Raw genomic sequence first — 13,808 nt, 5'->3', positions numbered from 1 at the left:
CCACTCGGTTGTTGCGTCAGTCATAGCTTTATTCCTCTCTCTCTCTCTCTCTCATTCACTGTCACATAGCCTTTATTCTTTCAGCTTGTCACTCTACCTCCAGTAATCACATAAGCACGCTCTCTTTTTGAGTCTAGACAATTCTATCATAATCACGTGAAAACCAAATCCTACAATGATAATGATCAACAAAATTGGCTGCAACCCCCCCTCGCTCAACCCCCCCCCCCCACCCCCCACACACCTCTCTCTCTCTCTCTCTCTCTCTCTTTGCACAACAAATATATTACAGTGAACCATACAGAGACTTGATTTGATAGATGTTTAGAGAATAGGTTTGGAATGGGATTTGCATTCAAACCGGGAATGGCGTCACACATTATGAGTGAGTCATTGAAGACTGGAATGTTAGTTGCGGAAAAGGCGTATGCCATAGCTTGTGTGGTAAACAGTCAGTGAACGTAGCTGAGCACTTGGCTACATGTATTTTGTATGTATGAATGCACAAGTACAGCAATGCTGTTTAAGATTTATCAAGCAAAACACTTTATATCAGAAAGAAGCACAGAGAAGAGTTTATCATCTTTTCCAAATTACAGCCGGGGGGCAAAACGCCCAGTGAAGGGGTAAAAGGCCTACTGGTAAGCGTCTTGTCCCAATGCCTTGTTGGCGTTTTGCCCCAGTTTGATTACGACAATAGAATTTCAAGGAAAATGCAAAGCGGGAGACAAATCGGTTTCAACGCTTCGATTCAGCAGCTGATTTTTTCCTTTCACAGACTAATATGATCAAATTTCGTTTTGAATAAAGAACAGGCACTGGCATTGAAATTTCACCACTATGGGTTTTACAGAAATCAATGTGAAAACAATCAAGCATATGTGGAAAACAAAGTTGACTTCTGGGTGACCTCCGTGTTGAGGTGTTTTTTTTCCGGCTGTCAAGCTGAAGCAGTCAGCTGAAGAGTGTCATTTGCTCGCTGTGTCGCATGATCTCCGACATTTTGGCAGTGGGCGTTTGACCCCGTCTGGGCTTCATGCCACGAATTGCCCTACTTGTTGACATGTCTTCTCGCTCCCAACCATCCTCCCCACTCCACAAACATACCTCTCCCTCCCCACACTGATGCGCTTATAGGATATGCCCCTCATGCAGGGCACACGAAATAAACTCATTGCCTTGCCTTGCCTTGCCTTGCTCCCCTCGTGCATCCGGTTCGTGCCCACTCCATTCACAGCGCAATGTTTGATATGTTGCCTAAGTAAATGTATAATTTGTTCTTTTCCTCCTCCAGATATCTATCTTTTAACCGATTAGATGGTCATGGCCAATACAACTGATTGCGAGCATGCATAATGCCTGTGTTTCATTTCTTGAAATTATATTCATTACATGAAACATGTTCCATTTTAAGGGGATTTCCTGGAATAAACTTGCATTGTCTTGCTTTGTTTCGACTCGCTCCTCTCGTACACGGTCAGTTCATTGCCAACTCTTCACAGCGCAGCTCTGATTTAGCCCCTTCCCTCCGAAATTTTCACTCCGCCACTTCACAATCTCGGACTTACACATTATGAGTCCGTGCTTTACAACCCTTTCTTTCTCCCTCAAGAGTTAGTGTCTAATTCAGGCAAATCAGGTGTGTGGGTTTCAACGAGAAAAAACAAGAAAAAAGAAGACGAAGAAGAAGAAGAAGAAAAAAGAAAAAAAAAAAGAAAAAAAAAAGAAAAAGAAAAAGAAAATAAGCTACCAGTCCTTTTCTCGCTTGTGGGTCTGTGAGGTCATGTGTGGTGCAAGTCCAAAGTCGTATTGATAGCTGCTGATTTTAACGACGCAAGCCGTACCACTTGACGAGACCCTTTTAATTGCAAACAAGCATAAGAAAACAAGAAAGAAGACTGGAAAACACCACACACACACACACCAAAAAACCCTAAGAACAGCAACAAAAAAACCCCAGAAGAAACCAAACTGTTGTCAGTTGTCTGGTGTACATGATTTTACTGTTTGTCGTTGCGTGCTTAGTACAAAGTAATAACAATAATTTATTTTTTTATCAGTTAATGTCGGATAACAATAGGTTAAAATAACGCCATGTGTTTATTATTATTATTATTTTTTAATAGATTTTGAATGTTTCTTATTCAGATACCAAGGGACGGGTGGAGGGGAAGGTACAGCTGTACTTGTGTGAGTTGGGAGGAGCGGGTGGATGGCAAGGGAGAAGTGGGGTACGAGGTCACTGGCGTCGGTGTCACAGCGTGACATCCAGGGGACGATACTCGAGTCATCTCCGACATAATAAACGTTTCTCTCCCTTGAAAAGGATTCCCAGCACCTCGGTTACCCCAGTTGCTGTGAAAAGTTTATTCCTTTCCTGGGACAATAGTTTCTGGAGCACGTGGATGAAAATCATCTTGTTTTAACGAGAAAACTGAAAAAAGTGTATGTGAAAGTAATAGAATGACATAAAAATATATTCTTCTCTGTGTAAGCAATAGAACACACACCAAGAAGGCACGTACATGTGAAAGCACCCAGAGATCACAATGGATTCCACTAACATAATTATGTAAAATGTTTTCAATGGAATCTGTTGTGATCTCCATGGATGCTTATATATGTATGCATCGTCTTGGTGTATTTGCTTATCATTATTGTTGTTCTAGTTGTTACTATTGTCTGGTTGATTCATTGGCTGATTGACTGGTTACTTAAGTGTTTGAAAGGCTAGTTTATTAATCAATCAGTTATTATGTACTGTTTTCAGTGATAATTTTTCTTGAATATGTAAAATGTTCTTGAATGCGTCAATGTAATTTTGTGCAATTTCTTCAAATGCATATCATGTGCATGTGTTTTAAGAGTATGATTATGTTACGCTTTGTTTTGTGAGCTACATGACCAACCGGTAATTCCTCTTGTGAGATAATAAAGGTGACTGGACTGGATGTAAAGCACAGAAAATGGTTTAAATTAAAACTAAGAAATTATGAACAAAAAGACGAAGAAGATGATGAAGGACAAAAAAGATATGAGGAAGGATGAAAACCTGACATTGATGCAGCCTTCAACCGAACCAAGACCCAGTCTCTGAACAACTTGATCTTAAAGGCTACATCCAACAGATCGCTAAACTCAATTTTTATCTGAATTGACTTAAATCTCTGTGTCAATCAAAACACATCCTGGTAGAATGTGTACAAAGAGACTTGTTGTCATAACAAAGGACACAAGGCAGCAAAGTTTTAATTAAGCAATTCTTCAAGAATCAGAAAAAAAAAGAAGTAAAAAAACAAAACAAAACAGGAAAGAGCAATACATGAAGCATGGACTTAAAGGCAGTAGTCTCATGTCCTGATGACAAGAGGAGAAACTGAGGACCCACCACACTGAAAAAAAAAAAAAAAAGGACTGTGACGGCTGGCTGGTTGGGTTTAGAGCATCAGCATGAGTTCATGATCAAGGCTTGTTTAATTGTTTAATTCATCACTTTGCTCTGCATTGCACTTGGTCAAGATGACACATCTTCAGATTATTTAGAAAACACACACACACACATACATACACACACGTACACGCACACATTAAGTACACAGGGGAAAAAAACAAAAACAAAAACAAACTAAAAAAAACCAAAACTTTTCTTGAGTGAGAAGAATCTGCAGTGATAAGCTCAAACTTTTATTTTGCATCATTACATTTGGGCACAGTGGTAACCAAACTGAAGGAAACACACAATGCTTCACCAACACTTGATAAGTATTACCAAAAAAATTAACAGCAAACCAATTATATACATACAATTTATATCATGTCTGACTATCAATACTTAACACATGCTTTCCACTTAACATTTAGGTATAAAACACACTTGTCCATGCAGGTGATAAACGTGCAGAAGACACAGTAATTAACACAGCACTGAAATGGGGAAAGACTTCTACTGATGGATGAATTACTAATCCTTGTTATCATTTTTCCTGATTCTGTCACTGCCTTTTTGCTTCTTTTTTTTCCCCCATGAAGAATGTGTATTTTAATCAACAGAAACATGTTCACTGTAAACTTATAGCCACTGATCAAAAACATCAATAAGTAAAAAAGAAAAGGAATAGAATATATATCAATCAATCAATTAAAAAAAAAAAAAAAAAAAGGAAGAGAATTTACTCTTCATATAACTTCACAGAAGTCTTGGCTATGTAAGCAAAATATGTCACTTTCTAATGACATCAGAACAACAGAAGTTGGCACTTAGTGTTAAAAAAAAAAAGAAGAAAAAAAAAAGAAAAAAAAAAAAGAAAAAAAAAGAAAGAAAAAAAAAAGAAAAGAAAAAAAAAAGAAAAAAAAAAAAAAGAAGAAAAATACCGACAACAACAACGAAAAGATAATAACAATGAAAGCAAATTTTGTGCTATTTTGAGTAAATAATGTTGATCCCAGATGTTTTCAATGATCATCGACATCATAACATTACAACCAACAATAATCATAATAATAATTCATCAAATTTAATGCTTTGTGAGCAACAGATTGTAACAGAGCACTGGGGCATGAATTCTGGTTGTGGTTTTTTTATTTTTATATTTTGTTTCAATTGCTATGTTTCCCCCTCCCCCACCGCATTCTTTTTCATACATTCCAGAATTTCACTCATTTGATTAAAATGAAACATAAATCAGTAACAATACTCATGTATTTGCTTTACACTTCCTCTCAATTATTGCAATCTTGAGTGGTCATGAAGCACCACTGACTTTGAAAAAAAAAAAAAAAAAAAAATCTGTCTCATTATTGTGTTAGATTGCCGTGTTGATGATCTACCATCAACAGTGAAGAGGTACTACTTAGTGAGGATTAAGATGAAATTCCATAGACCAGAAAAAATGTGAAATTTGCATCCGAAGAATTCATGCAAAATATGTAAGCAAAGAAAAAAAGAGCCGACCATCCAGACATAAAATTTACCCACAAGCTTTGATTAGAATTATGCCAGTGCAGTCACAGCAAGCAATTTGTGTCAGAAATGAGACATTTTGAATGCAGTCCTGTTGCATGGAAAAATAGGAGTAACAGCCAAGCAGTGATCTCATTAAACGTTGCCTAAACCGAAAAGGGCTCTTCCCACAGATCGGTAAAATTTACAGGTGTGCAAAGTTAACTTTCACTCCCTCATGTGACAGAAGAGTTTTGCAGCAAAGTTCTTGCAAAGTGTGTGTGGAATTCAGGTATATGAATTTAGACAAAGATAACCAAAAAAAAAAAAAAATAAAAAAAAAAAATAAAAAAAAGGTTGATCACTTCTTCAGGTCCATGAAATTTCACCTTTAAACTGACAGGCACTAAAATCCACATCATGGGCTTCACCCTTTGAATATATCTACTGCAGCTGTCACACGAATAGGTCGGCTGGCAGACCCCAAGTCAGTCACAGACACACATGTTCACAAGAATGAAAAGAAAAGGATCCTTGCAGACAGACGCATGTATACTATGTGCATCTGTGTGTGAGTGCATGTCAGTAAAACACACACACACACTCACACATACACATCTGTATGCGAACTACCTCTAGCAGCATGTTTTCAGTGTATATTTTATTACTTCATACAAATGGAACTTTGTTACATGCTTCCAGTTACCAAATGGTGTTCCTCCAGCAAAAACAATTTTCAGTCACACCTTGACTTCTATCCAACACAGGTAAACATGGAAATGGAAAAACATATTGTGCCTTTTTTTTCTTTCTTATTTTGAAAAAGCTTGTGTGAATTATATGTAAAGTATTTTCACCGGTCACCAGTGCTTTTTCATTTCTGTCTGAAAATTAAGGAATAAACAGAATGAATAGCTTACTCTTCTGTGTGTGTGTGTGTGTGTGTGTGTGTGTGTGTGTGTCTGTGTGTGCATGCACAACAGAGAGAAGAACTATGCACATGTTTTGTGTTTGTGTGCATGTGCATATACGTGTGTGTTTGTGTGCATGCCCGTGTCTATACATGTGTGTGAATGTGTGAAAAATTCAAAACATCAAAAAATCAAACTGAATTACACTTTCAGATCAATACCATGTTCACATAACAAATGAACTGAACATCACAACACACAGACAGATCTCAAATTAATGTTTAACAGAATACGTATTCACTTTTGTTTTTTAAAGTTCAGGGCTGGGATGAAGTTTGGTAGGGGTGTTGGGAGTGGAGAAAGAATATGAGCAATAATTTTCAACTATTCTAACATCAAAAAGCAATCTTCTGAGAAAAATGTAGTTATATTAGCAAGCAAGAATACATCAAAACAGCACACAGGTTTCCTTTATAGTATAGGTACAGATACTAAAATCTGAGCAATAGGAAATGAAGAAGGATAAATCAAAACTCACTGTCATGTGATTTAACCACCCAACAGTTGAAAGTCTCCACAACTCTATGATCTCGTCATCCAAAGGTAAATTAATTTTTTTATTTTCGACAACTGTTTGAAAGTCTTCTTAACCCTGCATTTTAAAAATTTTAATTACAACAGGCAAATTTTACTCTGACATCTCCCACTTACATGCAGTGATTTTTTTTTGTAGATATATGCTTTTATTTCTATGTATTTGCTTTAATATCAAAGTGGATTTTTCTACTAAAGTCTGCCACAGACACCCCTTCTGTTGCCATGGGTTCTTTTAAGTGCACTAAATTCTTCATTTCCTTCCTAATTTCCAATTTGTTTTTACAATTTGATGGCAATGAGGTAACACCCAAGCACATTTACTTTCCACTTCAGACAGCATAACATATAGACAGCACACTCTTCCACTATGTTTAAATAAACTAAAGGAAACTAATGACTTTTGGCACCATTATTTACAGGGGAACATCCACAAAAAAAAAAAAAAAAAAAAAAAAAAAACTAAAACAAAAAACCCCACCGGTGGCACCAAAATACCCCCAACCATTTACGGTACTGTTCTAAAAGGAATATCTACAACATGTCTCCTGTTCTCATCAATGATCATGCAACCATTGGAGACTTGATACTGGCATGTCATTCCTGAGAAACGGTCATCGTTAAAGCTTAAAACAGTTTCACGCCTCTTTGCAGTTTGACTGGTCAGGTACAGGTAGTGCATTACTCAGATTCATTTTGCTTGCATGCACGATCCAGTTAACAATTCTTCAGTGAAACTAACAAAACTTTCAACTGATGACTGCATTAAAATTAAAACAGCTGCCTCGCATGAAGGCAGAAGGAAGAATCAAATGTTCACGAACCTTCGCACAGCTGTTTTGTTTAGTTAGAAACTGCTGAAAAGATTTGTTTTGAGCTAAAAAGCTACCATGATGATGCACATACGATCTTGTGAAGGAAAACCACAACTGAGCGAACAAGACATTTTTTTTTTTTTTTGTCTGGCTCAGAACTACAACAATAATAATAATGAAATTCCCACGAACTTCTTAAAGGTGAAAACATCAATAGCTAATAACATGTGGAACATATAAATATTTTTAAAGCATTGAAAATACTACATGCAGTTCATTTCCCACCACTTTTGAACATAATTGTATTGACACCATTGAAAACACACATAGGTATTTTCATGATGCGTTCTATGAAAACAACTCAACAAAACAACAACTGTGGACCAAAGTGTGGTGCAGGTCTGTCCACTAAACCTAGGACAGAAAACAAAAACCCTCTCCCGCAAACAACTGTCTGTGGTCAGGTAACAAAAAGAGTCACATTCGTCCAAAAACTTTAGCATACTGTTCCATATCTTACACATTCACAAACCCATCATATCTATCATATATTCACACAAATTGTAACTACACCATTTCTGCATCAACATACACATGCATACAAGTTCTGCATACATTCAGGTCACTTACACATGTAGTTATGGACACCAACCTCACTCAGTACCGTTATACATACTTAAGTTTACACACGAACACGTAAACATACATAGGACTAATATGCATAGAACAGACTCTCCCAAACTTAGAGTAAAGGCAAACAAATGTGTGATTGTTTCAAAATGTATAGGCAGATATAAATGTACAACTATTCATTACTAAAACAATTTCATTTTCATCTTACATAACAAAAAACACACACACACAGATCCGCATTTGAAAAAAAACAACGACATACTCTACATGCAAACTTGCAGTTCCAAATTTTTTCTCTAGATCATGCATGTAAATGATAACCATCCATAACCCTCTATTCTGTCTTCTTCTCAAACACACACACACACACACACAAACACACCTTTCAATCTTAACAAACGGTCCAACTTAATTAAAAATTCATTAAACACCAATCAAACTGAAAAACCTTAAAGCTGTTGTTAACACAGTCAGTATAAACTGACAGCCTTTCTCCTTCCTTCCTGCCAATCTATGTATTTACTAATTAATGAATTCATTCCAAAACGAGTCATTTGCTCATTCATTTTTGTTTATTGATTTACTTAAGTTATTGTCTTGATTTTTTCATGTTGATTTTTTTTTCTACTTATCTATCAATAACAGAAGGCAAAATTTTAAGTTTATGAATGAAATTAATATGTGCATATTGTTGCAATGGGTGTTACTCAATCCTGAATATGACATACAAAATAAATGATAAATGATATATTTGATTAAAAAAACAAAAGATAAAAGAATCAGAAACACAAGCACACATACACTAAACAATTCACACTACACACAAAAACACACACACACACACTAAACATAACAAATACACAACACAAAACACACACACACATTAAAATAACACACACACACACACACACAAAACACACACACACACACAAACACTACACAAAACACACTTCCATCGTCTTCCATTTTTCACCAGCAGGTCAGGGTAATGAAAAAAAAAAAAAAAAAAGAGAGAGAAAAAGAGAGGCACACAAGCACAAGTGCCCAACATACAAAAACACAGAACAGCAACAACCGCAAACAAAGAAGAAGAAGAAGAAGAAGAAGGAAAAGAAGAAGAAGAGCAATACTGCAACCGTACCTATCCTTCAGCCCCCACACCCCACGCACTAATATCCTGCTTACAAAGCCACCATCATTACACCCCAACACTTGTCCCAGGGAAAGATAGGATCAGTTGCCATGACCACACACCATGGCTCTGAAGAACAGAATCTCATCCTGCTTCCAAAAACCCTAGATGACCAGCTGTGACCTAGACTCTGACAATTGAGATGGGCTGGGAGGCGGGATGGTGGGAGGTGTCAGTGTGGTTGTGGTGGTGGTGGTGGTGGGAAGCGTGTTAGAAGCCTTGCCAGTCGCTGCCCTCATCCTCTTCAGCTTCCACGTGGACACAGTGGATGCCGTTCCGTAGTGAGGGTGTCCCTTTGTGCTTTCCTGTCACACACACACACACACACACAAACGCATATATATATATAGATATATTGCATACAAATACACACACACATGCATACACACTCACAAACACAAGCAAGCATTTGCACACACAGGCACAAAGCGGTGAACAGACATTAAATCAGTGATAAACACAGACCCACAAACAGACATACACACACACAAATGCACACATACACATGCATTCACAGAGCAGATGCTCTCTGACTAAAATGCAGAACATAAACTTCCTTACTATCTCTTTCATCTGGCACGATTAATCATCATATATGTAATCTCTCTTTCACTCTTCCCTGTGCTTTTCAATTTTCCTTATATATATATATATATTTAATGGAGCTGATTTAAACGTGATGTTTGCCCATAGAGAACGCAAAAATGAACTCATCTTCAATACACAACCTTCCACTGGTATCAAAGCTGGCTGGTCTCCCCACCTTTCTCCCACTCCCCTTTACAAACTTGCACACACACACACACACACACACACACACTTTTTTGTTTGTCTCTGTCTCTATCTCTCTCAAACAAAACAGACATAAACATAATGCAATACATAATAATGCATTCAAATGAACTGACAGACTACGATATCTATCATAGCTGATGTAGTTCTCCAGTATGCATGGCATAGGTGTTAATAAAATGAACCAACACCGTTTTCTTCTGCACCTACACACAATAACATCAATCTAAAACAAAAACCACCTATATCAATGCTAATTATACTGCTCGTTAAAACTGACACCATCTTTATAAAAGAAAAAGAAAAAAAGATACACAGACACACAGAAACACACACACACACACACACACATATATATATATATATATATATATCCTTGAAACAGGATTTTAAATAAACTGTTGCTGAAGAGCCATTTTTCCCCCCTATTCTGTATTTTAAGCTCCAGTAAAGACACAATTAAGGTAGTGATCTTTCAATCTTTTAACAAGACCAGTTCAGCAGAGAATCAGACAATCCAGTGATGTCATGTTTTCTGTGCACTGTTCCGCATGCCCCTTAACCTGCTGGTTTTATGGTACGGTTTCCTGGGGAACGCCACAGGACAAAAAATGATCAATGAAAAGCCCATTGACCTCCTGCCTGGTCCGGATTTTTCCTTCCCTGTGCTGATTCCCCCCCCCCCACACACCCCACACCCCCCCCACAGCTGATTCCACACAATGGAGGTGTTTAGTGTCCTGTGGTGGTGCTTGTTTTTCTCTGAGAGAGAGAGACAGAGAGAGAGACAGAGAGAGAGACAGAGTGATGTGTGTGTCTGACAGAGAGAGGCAGAGAGAGAGAGGGTGATGTGGGGATGGAGAGAGAGAATGTGGGAGAGTGAGTGAGACAAAGAGGGAAGAGAGAATGCATACTGACAGAGAAAGAGACAGTGTGTGTGTGTGTGTGTGTGTGTGTGTGTGTGTGTGTGTGCATGCATATGAGATGGAAAGAATGTGTGTGTGTGTGTGTGTGTGTGTGTGTGTGTGCGTGCGCGTGCGTGCGTGCGTGTGTGTGCATGCATATGAGACAGGGAAAGAATAAGAGAAAGTGTGTATCTCTCTCTCTCTATCTATACATACATAACGTGTATGTGTGCACTTGTGTGTGTGTGTGTGTGTGTGTGTGTGTGTGTGTGTGTGTGTGTGTGTGTGTGTGTGTGTGCATGTATGCATGTATGTGTGAGAGTTATGAGTATGTGTGGTGTGTGGATGCAGATGTGTGCCCAGGCATGTATGCAAGAATTTGTGTAAGCAGATCTGGAAGCATCTATATGGGAATGTGTGGGAATGCATAGAATTATGTGTACTAATCATCATCATGGACGAAGGGAGTGGGGGGTGGGGGGGGGTGGGGAGAGTGGATGAGAGACACTGTGCATGTGAAACTGTCAAGATCTGTCTTCGCACAAGATTCAGCACAACAATAAACACATTTCTTCTTCATCTGGTCCTCCTTGTGTCATTATCATTGTTACCATTACTATTACTATTATCATCATCATCATCATCATTATTATTATTATTATCATCATCATTATCATTATTATAGTCATTTTCATTATCACTGCTATCCTTATCTTTAATACCATTATCATTAATCATTACTGCGACACAAAGATCACACACTACAGACAGAACCTTGCACAATACTACTGGGTCCAACCCCCCAACCCCCACCTCCACCCCACCCTACCCCATCCCCGACTTATGTTTCATGGCAGCCCAGCCCCGAGCCAGTGTCCATTTTCTTTCTGCCCCTTGTCCACCCTGGTTAACGATGATAACTGATCCCTTTCCCCCCAGCAGACCCGGTTAACAGAGACGGAGAGGCATAATAAGAGGATTCACCAGCACCACCACCACTGACGGCCCCTGTGGAACAGCTGGCACTGTCATTAATGTGTCCCCAAGCGGAGGGAGATGTCAAAGAAAATGGGAAGGATACTGACAGTGTCGTGACAGGAGGGTGGGGTGGGGTGGGGAGGGAGGAGGTCAAAACGTCAACTGACTGATGATTGTTATCAGGGTGATAGCATAAGATCAATGATGGTTGGGTTTTTTTGTTTTTTGTTGTTGTTGTTTTTTGTTTTTTGTTTTTTTTTTGGGGGGGGGGGGGGGGGCACTATGTTTTTTTTCTCCTCTATCAAAACCTCAACTAACTGATGATCACTATCAGGGTGATCACATAAGATCAATGATAGTTGTTTCTTTCTTCTTAATGTTTTTTCCCTCCTCTATCTCAGATGTTTCTAATGCCTTCCTCACTTGTGATCTTCAAGGGCAAAACATCAATGACTTTGATCCAGGGATATTGGGATACTGTAAGGCCAAGGACATTTTTCTTATGGAGCATCACTTTTCTTTCTTTTCTGTTATTTTTGTGTGCTTCTGCATGCCTTCTTCACTGGTGGTTTGAAAGGTCAAAATGTGAAAGGTCAAAATGAATGTATATGCATGTTTTCTATGCACGAGCAGTGGTACTTGCATTTTGTGTATACTGAATGTGTGTGTGCGTGTGCGTGTGTGTGTGTGTGTGTGTATTTGTGTGTGACTGAGAGTGAATGAGTTTGTGTGTGTGTGTGAGAGAGAGAGAGAGAGAGAGAGAGAGAGAGAGTGTGTGTGTGTGTATTTGTGTGTGACTGAGAGTAAGTGCGTGCGTGCGTGCGTGTGTGTGCGTGTGCGTGTGCGTGTGTTCATGTGCATGCATGTGTGTGTTTTGTGTGTGTGTGTATGACCTTTATAACAGGAGAGAGAAGACAATGCAGGTGAAGGCCATCTGTCTCACCCTGAACTCTCCCGAGAACACTGTCTCACACTTTTGAAAGGATCCCCCCCTACCCCCCACTCCCAACCTCTCCACCATACATTTTGCACTTCAGGCTCTCCCATCACGTCCAATGACATTCACCCACACACACGCTATCATCACCAGATCGCACAAACCATTCCATCACAACAAGCCAGCCACAGCAGCAGTAAACCCCCCCCCCCTGGTTCCATGGCCACTAAAGCCCCAGACTCAGCATAAATGACACTGCGTTTTATGCCAGCCAGCTGGGGGGGTGGGGGGGTGGGGGTACCAACTGTTGTAACTGTAGGTTCCAGACCTGACCAAATAACCATGTAAATGGAACCAGGACCCAAATGATACTGCTCTGGCAAAGTGTCCATGGATACCACACCACTGCACTGCCCATACTGAAGGGCCTGAGACCTGACATTATATATAGAACGCAGCATGCTGCCGGCACAGGCACATGAGAAAAATTATTATGAAAACTGATGGAAATTAAAACTAGTAAAAACATTTTTTTTTTTTTTAAAGCAACGCCACTACTCAGCACACACAGATTGAGGAACATGTATACATTTGTGCATTCATACATACATATACAAATACACATGCATACACACCACACACACACACACACTCAAAAAACAACACAACAAGGCAAAACACACATTTCCAACATTCGCCAAGCCAAACAAAAGCATCAGCACTCAGTGACTCCAGCCCACAAAGTCAGAACACAGCCCAATAAAAACCCTCCTCAATCCATCTCCTGCTCATCTCCACACAAAATTACCTACATCAAACATCAGGGCGCTTCCACACATGACCAGTGTCCTACAAGAGTTAAGCAGCAGCTTTCAAATTCATCACTATGTCGTGTGCATTATTGATTTTCCCTCTCTCCCCCACCACACGTCCGGCTGACAATGAACTAAGGAGTCCAAGAGAAAAGAGCAAAACATTGAGAAAGGATGAGAATAGGGGATGGGGGTGTGTACTGGAGGAGGTGGTGGAAAGAAGATAATAATGGAGGTGTGGGGGGCGGGGGGTTGGGGACTGTGTCTGGGGTGGGGGTGGGGGGGAGCATAGTGGTGGAT

General features: G+C 39.2%; 1 protein-coding gene across 2 annotated transcripts in view; it reads right to left on the bottom strand.

Moving 5' to 3' along the window:
- Positions 1-4,333: 4,333 nt before the first annotated feature.
- LOC143294294 (adipose-secreted signaling protein-like) overlaps positions 4,334-13,808 on the bottom strand; it is a 21,561-nt gene continuing 12,086 nt past the window's right edge. For both annotated transcript variants that reach the window (XM_076605732.1, XM_076605731.1), the window contains exon 5: positions 4,334-9,389. In XM_076605732.1, the coding sequence (XP_076461847.1) occupies positions 9,295-9,389 (95 nt within the window). In that variant the 3' untranslated portion in view covers positions 4,334-9,294. The remainder of the gene's footprint in view (positions 9,390-13,808) is intronic.

The sequence above is a fragment of the Babylonia areolata genome, chromosome 19 (genome assembly GCF_041734735.1).
Source record: "Babylonia areolata isolate BAREFJ2019XMU chromosome 19, ASM4173473v1, whole genome shotgun sequence".
In the NCBI taxonomy this organism is placed as follows: domain Eukaryota; kingdom Metazoa; phylum Mollusca; class Gastropoda; order Neogastropoda; family Buccinidae; genus Babylonia; species Babylonia areolata.
This window is presented reverse-complemented; position numbering and strand designations above follow the sequence as displayed.